The sequence below is a fragment of the Cibotium barometz genome, chromosome 28 (assembly GCF_041138505.1).
Source record: "Cibotium barometz isolate CiBa-2024 chromosome 28, ASM4113850v1, whole genome shotgun sequence".
NCBI lineage: Eukaryota > Viridiplantae > Streptophyta > Polypodiopsida > Cyatheales > Cibotiaceae > Cibotium > Cibotium barometz.
In genome coordinates, this window is record NC_141073.1 from 9,277,583 (window position 1) to 9,291,061 (window position 13,479).

The window sequence follows — 13,479 nt, forward strand, 5'->3', positions numbered from 1 at the left end:
AAAAGTTGGGGGAAATGCCCCAATGCCAAGTAAATGTGCCTGTAACACCCAAAATGCTTGCAAATGTCTATAATAGACCTGCAAATAGTGTCAATTTTTGCAAAATCCCCGAATTTCTAGTGCAATTATGCACCAAATCTATTGAAACCAATGCCAATGTTGCAATTGTAGGCTCAATGGTGAAAAGCCCCAAATTTTAGCACACAAAATGTGCAATTTCAGGTCAAAATCTGCAAATCCCACAAACCTGTAAATCTGTAAGGGCTGAAATTTTTGAAAAATGTCAAATGCCCCAAATTTTGCAGATCTGTACTCCGTCAGCTTCGTGGATGCTCGTCAGGTTCAATCTGTCCGTGCAGCTGCAGTTGCAGGGCTACGAAGAGCAGAGCAGGGCGACACTTGGGCGGCAGAAGTGGTGTAGCACTTGGGCGGTGCAGAGCAGAGTAGGGCGGCGCAGGGCAGTAGGGCCGGGCGGTGCTGCGCAGAAGGTACAATCAGCGGTGCAGCACAGCAGGTACAGTCGGCAGGCTTCAAAGGGGTGCTGGGTATTGAACAGAAGTCACTCAAACGAATTGGGTGTAGCTGGCGATCAGGCACTCAATAAATTTGTCCGAGGAACTCCAAAAGGCTTATTTCAGAGGAGTGCCGCATGTTTGGATTGCATGAGAGAGCGGTATTGAACAGAAGTTACTCCTGAATTGGGTGTAGCTGTGACAGAGGCACTTAATAAACTGTTTCCAACCACATTTCAGCCCTTGTGAAGTAGAAAGAGGATTCAATTCACTTAGTAACAAGACTTGTGCAATATCTTTCAACCAAATCGGTCAGCTCAAGTGTACAAAGACAGGATTAGAGACAGACAGAACAAGCTTGGAAAAGCTAGCTCCACTAAATATACCAGATGCATTATCAGTTCAATTAGGCACACAATCAAGCCTCAGCAAGGGGAAAGTTCTACTGTAAATTTTACCTGAAGATTATGGCCAGTATGGCTGCCTTTGGTTTATGACGAATGTGAACTGCCCATCTGCATCCAGGGATCAAACCTGATTCCTGCTTGGGGTTCATCCCACTGAGGCAGGATCTGCATAAGTTTGAAATTCTAAGCATAAATGTGGAGATTCTTACCAAGGAAAGACATGCCATGTCCTTTTGTTTGTCATGGTTATGGAAAAGGCCTGCTTGCGGGATCTTAGCTTCTTGCTTTGTCGACCATTTTTTGCACTGCTAACTTATCATTGCGGAGTTGAGATTTTTTGTTAACCAGACTTCTACTTGTGATTGCTAGATTCGAGCTACTCAAATTAAACAGCCTGAAGGGAATATCTTTGAACCTGATACGGACCTTCAGTAAACAGGCATGATATGATCTTAATTTAAACATTTTATGGCTTTTATTGAAGTTGTAGATTGGGCTATCAATTATATAATACATATATGTAGATTTTAAAAGTACTCGCAGAACTTTGTGATGCGGGTGTAATACAAGTATCAATTATATATACATATCAAAAGTATCAAATTATAGAGTGTGGTATGAAGTATATATACATATATGCAGATTTTAAAAGCACTCGCAGTACTTCGTGATGCGGGTATAATACATTGCGACGTTAAGCCAGAGAACATTCTTCTTACAACAAGGTACATGCAAGACTTTTAATTTTATGCTACTCTGAAAGCCTACATAGTTTTCTCTTGTTTTATAACTGTTGAATTTTCAACCTGGTTATGCAGTCTGGCATCAGCAGAAATCAAGCTCATCGATTTTGGATCTGCTTGCAGGGAAGATCGAACTGTGTACTCCTACATTCAGGTAAACAACGCGCATTCAAGTGTATACATATACATACATGCAGGCGCAGGCATATACTTAAGACTTATACACATACATGTACTTCATACTTATACTCATACATATACGTATGCATATGCATGTGTATATGTACATATACATGCACACACATATAAATACACAACGGACATACATACATACGCATGTGGAATGCATGCAGTTTTAAAAATTTGGAGTCTCAGTTATTAAATACTTTTAATTGTTACAAATTGTGTTGGTTTTTGTACAGAGTCGCTTTTATCGCTCCCCTGAAGTTGTTCTTGGTCATGCGTATCCTTAATGCACTACAGCACCATTATCACCTGGCTTAGATTGTTTTGTAAGGGGACAAATTGATGCAAATTGCAAACTAAAATTATCCAATGGAATGTCTGAGTTCAAGATTGTTGCGAGAATCTACTGAGTCCTGGGAGTGCCACTTAAAATAATGTATGATATCACTTGAGTGCAGAGGAGATGGTTTTATTATTACAGGCTCCACATTTACAGGAGGTGTGTTGTTTATTAGCTTCATATGTATTTGACTTACATACTAGACGTGTTAAATGTTCATCTTTACTTACAAGATATGATATGTATATATACACACACTTTTTTATAGTGAAACCACAGCTTCATTAATAAAAGTAATGTACATTCATAGCTGTCCCAGATGGGACAGCTACGACTCAGATCAGAAACAGTGGGAAAACACCTCAAGCTGTGGAAAAGAGAGATCTCCAAGATCAAAAGAATCTCAGAGAGACTGGTAAAGTGATCTACGGAGGAAGGAAAAAGGGTCGACATGAACAACATAAAAAAGCAGCTGATTTTGGACATGGTAGATAGTCTAGAGTGCCTAGAATCTTGTCTAATCCAGAAAGGCTGCATAAGCTGGCAATGGTGGAGAGAGTCAACCAAAAAGCCAAAACTGCCTCCCAAAAAGTCTGCCTGGAAATCGTGCTTGTAGGTGCCCTGACAATCTATCCAGGAAGGGTCGAGAGTGGGAACAATACCACAGAAGATGGGGCGCTGTCTCACGTGGGTGAGAGTATCGCCACATGAGGCTGAAGCAATGTGTCTACGTGCCAAAAGAATCCCCATTGGAAAAACACCCGTAATACATCTCTATAAAAACAATTGTTGCTTCAAGTGCAATTTGCACTTCCACATCTGCCGCCTTCCACTAACGCAAGGATTTAGACATCCTCCATAGATGATTTGCATGATCATGAATCCAAGAAGGGGGGGCGGGGGGGGGGGGGAAAGGAGCTTGTACGCCCTAGAAACTGTTAGCTGATGAAAAGGAAGAGGTGTATATCCAGGGAGCTGCCTGTCAAAAAGCCTATCTCTGAGTTGGCCTTCTTCTTGAAGTGCAGGCACTGGCTGCAATGGATGCATCATCTCCATAATGACCTTCCAAATCGACCTATGATGCAATCCCAAATGAAAATGTCTGATTGCTTGAGGAAACAAAAAAACCATACCATGCTTAGGGAGAACACGTGATTTTGTCATTAAAATGTTCAAAAACTATATCATCATAATGGGTGACCCAAAGTCCATATGCTTCTGTACGCATAGAGATACACATACTGCCCAACATGCGAGCCATGGCTTTGTTTGTGCCACAAAATCAGGTAGAAGCATCGCCTTCCTCATGAAGGATATTGAGAATATTAAGTCCACTATGCATCTTAGGCGAGCAAATCAATTCTTGCTTCATCAGACGAAGGGCTTTTGTGTCTGCTTTTGTTTTTCACATGCATCCCAGGGCTTCACTATTCGCAGACGTACATGCAATGGCCGTACATTTAATTTTGTGATGTAGCTTCTACATCACCCACTCAGTCTCGTCTTTGAGGGGGATCTCCCATCCAGTGGGATATCCAAGATGTCTAACTATCTGATCAAGTGGCACAATTCATCCTGGCCAGAGTAATCTATGCAAATCATAATTTTTCAGTGGTAATGGTTTGATTTACATTCAGCTCAACAACCAACCCATAAAGTGACAAAGCTTGCATGAGAATCCTCACATTAGGCTGTGTTTCGAGGAAAAAAGAAAGAATCATTGGCATAGGCTTGAGCCACAAACATATGTTGGAAATTCCATGTAGCAAATCATCTTGTGACAGCTTATCTATGTACAGGAGAATCGAATGCGTAGCAGTGACATATAGCAGGGCCTTGGGAGGACAACCCTATCTGACAGAGTTGCCTAACTTCTAGGGAGCTGAAAGTTCTCCTCCCAAAATGCATTTCGCCTTCTTGATATAGCCAAAAAACAATATTTTTCATTTTGCACCCAAATCCCATTCTATCCATTACTTGTGCTGTGAAATCCCACTGGACCGTATCAAAGGATTTAACTATGTCCACCTGCATAATGAGGACATCTTGGTGTATGTATTTGGCATATTCAAGGCCTATAGAAGCATTGGCTATATTGTCCATAATTTGCCTTCTTGGGACGAAGCTATAACTATTTGGCCCTCTAGCTCTATTTCACATGATGGAACACATGCTCGAACACATGGGCAAGTTGATAAAAGCATGGGAATAGGAATCATGAAGTTGGCTCACGAAAAGCAAGGAAAAGCAAAAAGTAAAACTTAGTTGACCGCAAGCCAAGGGCACCATTAGAAAGAGGAGACTGAGCTGGATCAAAAAGCTAAAAGCACTTTTTTAAAAAGCAGATCCAGAGCCTTGCTGAGCCAAAAAGCAAGGCCTTGAAGCTAGATAGGCAATGAATCAAGAACTTTGGCAAAACATGAACAATATTTTATTATTATTAAAATATTAAAGCAAAAAGAGAAAAGCAAAGCATAAAGTATAGCTTTTGGCAAAAAGCAAGGCTTCCCCAAGGTATAAAAGAAGCACGAACCTCTCCTCCCTTCTCCTCATCCATGGAAGCTTGGAGATTATCCTCACCTTCATTATCATCAACTTTGTGGAGAGCAAGGTGCTCATCATCAACATCATCTTCATCTACTCACCGCGCCATCACCCAAAGTCAGCCACCGCCTAGCTCTGCATGTGCAGCGCCGCCGTCGTCGCCGCTCGTGCAGCGCTGTCCGCCAGTGTTTTCCTCCCGATCCATAGGAGGGGGGATTGGCAGTCGGGCACTCATATCTGCCATTTGGGTGTTTGCTTTTTCAAGAAGCTTCTTGAGGATTTTCCTAAAGATTAGGTATTGAGTTCACTTGGATTTGGACTTGGAACTTGGACTTGGATTTGGACTTGGACTTGGACTTGAAACTTGGACTTGGATTTGGATTTGGACTTGGAACTCGGACTTGGATTTGGATTTGGACTTGGACTTGGACTTGGAACTTGAACTTGAACTTGGATTTGGATTTGGACTTGGACTTGGACTTGGATATTGGATCTGGTACTAGCCCGATGAGAGATTCTTGTGGGTCATCCCCGTGGTGTGCTCAGGCATCAGAGATCTCGTGCCTCCAACACCGACTTCGACTTGGGATTCTACATTGGCATATTTGTTTGCTTTTGTATTCATTGTTGTATTGATCTTGGGCAGTGTGCTCGTGGATTGTTCCTAAATAAATTCCTGAAAGGGGGCGGGGCTTGTTCCCCACTCTTTGTGATGTACTGTGCAAGATCCCTATTCCCTTCTCTCTCCCCCCCTCTCTCTCTGTCTATCATTATCTCTTGGACATGTGGTTGAATTTGTCACGGCACGCTCTACTAGGCTTACAGTGGTATTAGAGCAGGATTTCTCTTGAAGAAACTTTCTTGGAGTGACAGAGCCATGTTGAGAGATGAGGGAAACCAAGGGCCTAATGAAGGGAACAATTATGAGGCCGATCTAGGACTTCAGGATGGAACTAGGATCACCGATCCATTACTCATGAGCATGTCATCAGAAGAGTACCATGAGTTTTAGCACTTTAGACGATTTTTCAGAGATGAAGAATTCCTTGCTTGGAGAACCAAGAGGGAACAAGACCCAAAAAAAAAAAGAGACTCAAATATTTGAAGATTTCTTCAAAAGGGATGAGCCACTGAAGCCGAAGGAGTTGAAGCTACTGAAGCCTATCTTCGGGCCAAAGGAGTCACCATTGTTGAAGAATTTAGAGCTACTCGTTCTATTTCTTATGGAGACAGGGAAGCTACTCCTAGGCCTGCTCTCTCAGATGCAGCTTCCTCAAGACAAGTAAGGGAAAGGAAGGCAAAGAAGCCAGAGAGATCAGAAGATCATTAGATTGACATCATGCTAGGAAGATCGACGAGTGGTTTGCAGTGGTGCTTAGTGAAGGCCTTGGACTGTTAGGGTTAGGGTTTGGAGGTGCTGCAAACATAGGCGTGGAGAAGCAGAGAGAACACGACTCCTTGTGTGTATTCAGATAGTGAAGTGAAGTACAATAGTCACATAATAAGTGACCTAAAAAGATGTGTTCACATGTCCGGCCATAAAATGTGCCGGGTGGACCAAAACACTTATAAACTGCTTATAAGTGAAACTAAGCTAAACTGGGGGAAAAAACCTCCACTAACTGAAGTAAAAAGTGTCCCAGTAATCTACTGATGATCACTAGCACTCCTCTGGGTGCATGCACAGCATAAAACCCAACAAACCCCCTTGGAGTGATATGTGATGGCTTCGAATTTCGGACGTGGTAATGCCTTGGTGAAGATGTTTGCCACATTCTGATCTGTAGGACAGTAGATCAGACTGATATCTCCTGCTTGGAGTCTCTCCCGAACAAAATGATAGTGAATCTCAATGTGTTTCGTGCGAGCATGAAACACAGGATTCCTGGCCACAGCAATGGCACTCTGACTATCAGTATAGATAGGTGTAGGCTCCTCCACTGAAATATCTATATCAGTCATGAGACGACGCAACCAAACACACTCAACAGTAGTAGTGTAGGCTGCTCTGTACTCTGCCTCACAAGACGAAGTGGCCACTGTGGTCTGTTTCTTGCTTGGCCAAGAAATGCATGAAGAGCCAAGAAAGAAACGATTTCCACTAGTGGAATGTCTGGTATCAAAATCACCAGCCCAATCTGAATCACTGTAAGCGTATAACTGCATGTCACCCCCCTTAGGATAAAGCAATCCAAGAGACAAGGTACCCTGCAAATACCGGAATACACGCTTCACAGCTTGCCAATGTGACAACCGTGGGCTGTGCATGAATCTGCTCAACTGAGATACGGCATACTGAATATCTGGCCGTGTAGTACACAAGTAAATAAGGCACCCAACAGCCTGAGCATATGTAGTGGCATCAAAGGAAATACTGTCATCTTGTAGTGACAGTTTCATCCCAGGCTCCATAGGAGTACTAATAGGCTTGCAATCCTGAAATTTAAACTTCTCCAGAAGTTTAGCAACATATCAAGATTGCAACAACCCAATGCCTCTGTTATCCTGCACAAACTGTATGCCCAAATAGTAGTGTACAAGCCCCAAATCACACATGTCAAATGTCTGTTGGAGTATCTCTTTAAAAGCTGCAATTTTGTCATCATTAGATCCCATGAGCAAGAGATCATCTACATAAAGACTGATGACCAGCAGATCTGTCTCTTCTTTCTTTACATACAAGGTGGCTTCTGATGGACTGTTCACAAATCCTTGAGTGAGTAGAAAAGCATCTATCTTTACATACCAAGCTCGTGGAGCTTGTTTCAAACCATACAAGGCCTTTTTCAGTCTGCATACTTTCCTTTCATGACCATGTTCTGCAAAACCCATGGGCTGATATACATAACCTTCCTCCTCGAGGTCCCCGTGTAGGAATGCAGTCTTTATGTCCAACTGGTGAACAACCCAACCACGATGTGCAGCCAATGCAATGACACACCTAAGTGTCGACATACGGGATGTAGGAGCAAATGTCTCCTCATAATCAATGCCCTTCTTCTGTGCATAGCCCTTTGCAACTAGACGGGCTTTGTACTTGTCAATGGATCCATCTGCATGTCTTTTCAACTTATAGACCCACTTAGTACCAATTGCTTTCTTGCCTTTGGGCAGATCAACCAAATCCCATGTTTGATTCCTTTTAATAGAATCAAGCTCATCTTGCATGGCTTTGTTCCAATGCACATTGTCTCGTGCATCCACAAATGAATCAGGCTCATCATCATCCTGTAAACTGGCTGCCATAACCATATTTAAATCCATGATGTGTGCATGCTCATTGGTCCGTGTCTCCCTACGAGTACGACCAGCAAGAGGACCCTCTAAATGGCTGTCCTGTAATGTCCTCAAATACCATCTAGGTATGTGTCTGACCTGTGGTGCCTGCTGCCCCATATTTGGTTCAGCTTCTGGCTCAATTTGCTGCTGAATTTCTGCACCACCTTCATCATTTGCTGGCTGTCCTGTACCCTCATGAGTTGGATTACCAACTGTGGAATGAAACTCCATAGGTAGTAGACCTTCAAACACATCATTTTCAGCCTGATTTGCATCATAACCAGCCATGGATATTTCTGATTTTTCATCAAAAATCACATCCCGACTAGTGAATATCTTCCTGGATAGTGGGTCATATAACCGGTAGCCCTTGCTCTCACGGCTATACCCAACAAAAATGCATTTTGTGGCTTTATCATCCAACTTCCTCCTCAACTCTTTGGGTATGTGTGCATATGCAAGACACCCAATGTAAACCGGCCTCTGATAAAGCAAAGGGCGGTGAAACAAACACTCGCACATAAAACACTTCAACACCATTGAGGACCTAGAAAAGGAAAACAAACAAGGGGAGCTAGAGTGCTCCTGCAAACAGTACACGGACACCGATTGGCCCCAAATCGCAGTGGCGCCCCTTGCGGTATTTCTTTAATTGATTTTAAGAGCTTTGATTACAATATAAGGTTGGTAATTCAGCCGTCCCAGTAGAACTCCTGAAGCCTGCAAAGAACCTGCATCTGGCTTCTTGTCCACACGGCATCCACAAAACAAGTCCAGCCATTGTTCATATCGAAAGACTCTTCTCACATGGAGTCTGCATACAGAAGCTTTCTCCCATGATCAAGGCTGCCACAACCATCCATAGCCTCTCACACTATGAACAGCATCACACCCTGACCAACCAGTGCTTCTGCATCACAACAGAGACTCCCAAACTGTCTCTCAAAAGAGTACTCGAATCACAGCACAGCATACCATACAGTTGACACACCTGTACAAACCCTCTCTACCATCGAAGGGTAAATCCATCTCTGTCATGGATTCCCAGTCCCTTGTCCTATTAGTAGCAAGGCTGTGCCAAACATGTGTCCATTCCTGTATCTTCTGCCTGCATGTGACCTATCTCCTGGAGAATCTCAAAAACATGTTTCCTCGAGAAAACCTACGACCTGTTTCCACATGAAACCCTTAGGCCTGTTTCCCTTTGAAAACTTCTGTTCTGTTTCCATACATCTAGTTACCTGTTCCCTCATGAAACATCTGGCAACATAGAGATGCCCATAACTGTAGGTCCCACTGTTCCTTTCTAGCAGGAAGAAAGCAATCTGCTCCATGAGCACGCAGCCATGCGAGCTTGCATCACTCCCATGCCAAGAAACATATTCAAGTGACCTGTACTTGCAGCCAAAAACCCAAGCACATAGCTGAATTTGCAAACAAACAAAAACAGCCCATAAACTGTCCCAAAACAGTCCCGAATCAAAGCATAGAAAGGCTGAAAGTTCCATCAGATGAACGCCATCGAAATGATGTCTATGTTCATGAATATCCAGCCCCTGTCCACCTTTGTGTCCAAAGAAACCAACCCTTGTCTACTTTTCAGCAGAGGGAGAGAGAGAGAGAAAGAGAGAAAGGAGGCCTGTGTCTCTGTTCTGAAGCACAGCACAGCAGCCAGCCCTTTAGTCTCCAAAAAGCACGCAAAAATAGACACCCAGATGCGCCTATATTGCCTGTAGCGCAGCCCGCCAGCAGTACCCTCCTGCTATCCGTACAGGCCTGCATCTACCACTTGGACCAGCCGCCAACCAATCTGCAGCAGCCGTACAGATCTGCCACGTGGACTGTACCTGCACATGCGCCGCCTTCAATCTGCAGCAACCTGTCCTGCGCCGCCTGTACGTGCATCGCTTGAATCTGCACCTGCAGCAGTCTGATCTGCCTCGTGGACAGTACCTGCACAGCAGCCGTACAGTCCTGCAGCAGTCGTACAGTCCTTCCATGCGCAGCCAACATGCCTCTTCAGGCGACCAGCCCTCCTCAGAAAAGCACACGCTTCCTATCAGATAGGCGCCTCCTGCTTTTTCTGCCCAACAGCCCCTCTTTTACCAAAAAGCTCACACGTGGCCCCAAAAATAGCTTATGGGCCACGATTATCTTTAATGAAGGGCTTTTTAATAATTTTTAAAGGTTTTTAAACCTTTTAAGCTAAAATCTCTTTGCCCCCTTTCACACATGGGGTTATCCACACATGGGCTTCCATCTTCACTCCCAGCTGATGCCATTCACACTGTCCACCATGTCCCCGTGCACATCTGCATCTTGTCCAGAGAAAAACACAGGGTCGTGACACCCAAAGATACGAAAATGTGATACAGAAGGCTTGCGGCCATGCCAAGCCTCAAAGGGAGTAATGGAAACCAATGCCTTTGTGGGACATCGATTCAAATTATGACAAGCACACATGACAGCTTCCACCCAAAAGATATGTGGTAGCCTCTTTGCCTTTAGCATACATCTGGCCATCTCCATGAGTGACCGATTCTTCCTTTCTGCAACCCCATTCTGCTGTGGAGTATACTGAGCCTCTTTGCCTTTAGCATACATCTGGCCATCTCCATGAGTGACCGATTCTTCCTTTCTGCAACCCCATTCTGCTGTGGAGTATAAGGAGTAGTATACTGATGTTTTATACCTCTACTCTCAAGAAAGGAATTCAACATGTGTGACATATATTCCCCCCCCTAGGTCAGAATGGAAAGTCTTAACCTTGCATCCTGACTCTGTCTCAGCAAGTGCTACAAAGGCCAAAAATGCATCATATACCTGTGATTTTTGTGTCAAAGGATAGACCCAGCATATACGAGAGAAGTCATCAATAAATGTTGCAAAATAGAAGCAACCACCTAGTGACTTCGTCTGCATAAGACCACAAAGATCACTGTGTATAAGCTGCAACTTTGCAGTTGCTCGTAGAGCCTGATCACGTGGGAAGGAAAACCTATGCATTTTTCCCAAAATACATCCTTCACAAATGTGATCTGGAGGCTTCTCCATGAGAGGTAGATCTGTAAACATGTTATGTCGCTGCATAAGCATAAGACTACCAAAATTTACATGCCCTATGCGAGCATGCCATAACTCCGCATCAACCATAGCTAGAGTAAGAGTGAATGCATTATAAGCAGACTGATCCACTGGCTGAAATGCATCCAATTGATAAAGTCCATGACATAATGTACCAGTAAGCATCAAGGTCAGAGCATCAGCTTTGTCTCTGACCATGCATTTATCATCATCAAAGTGGACTTGCATACCACAATGTGCTAAAGAAGAAATGGACAACAAATTCTTCTTTATCCCTGGTACATATAAGGCATCTGTAAGGCGGAGAATGGAGCCATCAATGGCTGTGAGCTGAATCTCCCCAATGCCACGAACTGGATATGAAGCATTGTTGGCACACTGAACAGTTTTGCCAACAGGGGCAGGTCCAACATGAGAAAACAAATCCCTGCGAGATGTGATATGCTTTGAGGCACCACTATCAAAATACCAAGTACATGCATGCTCTGTCATACTGAGTGCCTGTGAAGACCAAGAGGCATCATAGCTGCATGTATAGAAACAGTAATCCCTGTCCTCAACAAAAGAAGCAGTCTCTGGAGGAGCTTTAGAGGCATCATTTACAGACATCCCAGCTTCCTTTGCCTTCTCTTTGGCAATCCTCTTTCTACATTCTGTGATGTAGTGACCTGGCTTCTTACAGTAATGACATTTGCCCTTCTTCTTGGGCTGTCCATCACCTTTCTTGGTATCCTGAGATGAACCACCATCACCTGAATTCTGATTTGAACTCTTTGGCTGAGTTTTTCCTTTCCCCTTTTGACCTGTAGTAAATGCTTGTTCAGCACTTGTGTTCATATTCATATTCTTCCTCATTTGCTCTTCTTGTAGCAAGTGAGCAACAAGTTCCTGATACTTAAGGGGTTCAGCAGCATTCCTCATGCTGAGGTTCAAAGAGGTATGAAAAGCCAAGTAAGATCTTGGCAAAGAGTGTAAGATGGTGGACACAAGCTGTGTCTCAGGAATAATCTCATCCACATTGATGAGTTGCTCTCTCAAATCCTGCAGCTTGTTTAAGTGGCTAGACATATCATCTCCTTCATGCATTTTGTGATTTTCCAGCTCTCTTTTCAAAAATGAGATCCGAGCCTCATTACGAGCAGCATACATCTGCTCCAAAGTCACCCATGCATTCTGTGAAGAGCCAGCTGAATGAATATGAGGCATAATAGACCTCTGTACTGACAATGCAATGAGTGACAAGGCTTGTGCATCCCAGGCATCCCATGTCTTCTGAGCATTTGTTCTTTGAACAGGCAATGGCTGCCTTGGAGCCTGTACCTGTTGTCCTCGTCCACGAGCACCCCCTTGGGGAGGAGTCTCTGGAGCCAATGGACCTGGACGTGGTTCATCACCACTAACAAAATCCCAAAGATCTTTTGCCACAAGCACATTTTTCAGCATAAAACTCCACAAGGAGTAGTTCTTGCCGTCCAATTTGTCTTCCGTAGACAAATACGTGAATACATCACTCTGCTGTTGATTTGCCATTATGCCTATGCACAATGTTGTACCTGTGTATCAAAAAACCCAATAGCAAGAACCCTGAAAACAACTGTACTCCACTGAATACAGTTCACCCAAATATGCCTGCACTCTCAATCCTCTGAATGTGAAGCTCAATGCACCAGTGACTGAGTAGAGCAGCAAAAAATGGCTTACACAGTGCCGAAATGCCCCAAAAATGCCCAAAATTACTGCACCCAAAACCTTGCAAAAAGCCTTTCTTTGCAAGAAAGTCTGCCTGTATCTGCCTGTAGATTTTCACAGAGAAAATAAAAATGCCCAATATTCAAAACTTGTAATGCTTACCACAGTTGAGATTTCAACAGGTACAAGTTGACTGCAGTGTGCAGGTACGGATGACTTGACTGCTGTACTGTGCAGGTACAGATTACTGTACGGAGCAGACTGCAGGTACAGTGAAAGTACGGCGGGTGTACTCAGATGGAGCACTGTACTGAACAGTGCGAACAGGTATACTGCAGGTACTCGTTGCAAGTACAGTCGACTGTATGCAGGTACAGTACGGAAGCAGTCGACTGTAAGCAGGCAGGTACAGTACGGGTACTGAAGCAGTCGACTGTAGGCAGGTACAATACCAACTGAAGGCGGCGCAGACAGATGCAAAGGCGGCGCTGACAGGTGCAGTATTGTACTGAAGGCTGCGCTGACAGGTGTAGTACGGAACTGACGGCGCAGACTGTGTACGGGCAGGTACTCGTGTACGGGTAGGACAGTACCGAAGGCGGCGCTAGCTGTACGGGCAGGTACAGGTGTATGGCGAAATGTACAGCGAAGGACAGTAGCTTGTACGGACAACTGACGGCGAGGGTGGCTGGTGG

At 44.1% G+C, this 13,479-nt stretch overlaps 1 protein-coding gene across 7 annotated transcripts in view; it reads left to right on the plus strand.

Annotated features, from left to right (window-relative positions):
• The window catches only part of LOC147622470 (dual specificity protein kinase YAK1 homolog), a 157,417-nt gene that overhangs the window by 72,535 nt on the left and 71,403 nt on the right, over positions 1-13,479 (plus strand). For all 7 annotated transcript variants that reach the window (XM_086822047.1, XM_086822046.1, XM_086822048.1 and 4 more), the window contains 4 exons: positions 1,289-1,358; positions 1,562-1,644; positions 1,738-1,816; positions 2,085-2,125. In XM_086822047.1, the coding sequence (XP_086678173.1) occupies positions 1,289-1,358; positions 1,562-1,644; positions 1,738-1,816; positions 2,085-2,125 (273 nt within the window). The remainder of the gene's footprint in view (positions 1-1,288; positions 1,359-1,561; positions 1,645-1,737; positions 1,817-2,084; positions 2,126-13,479) is intronic.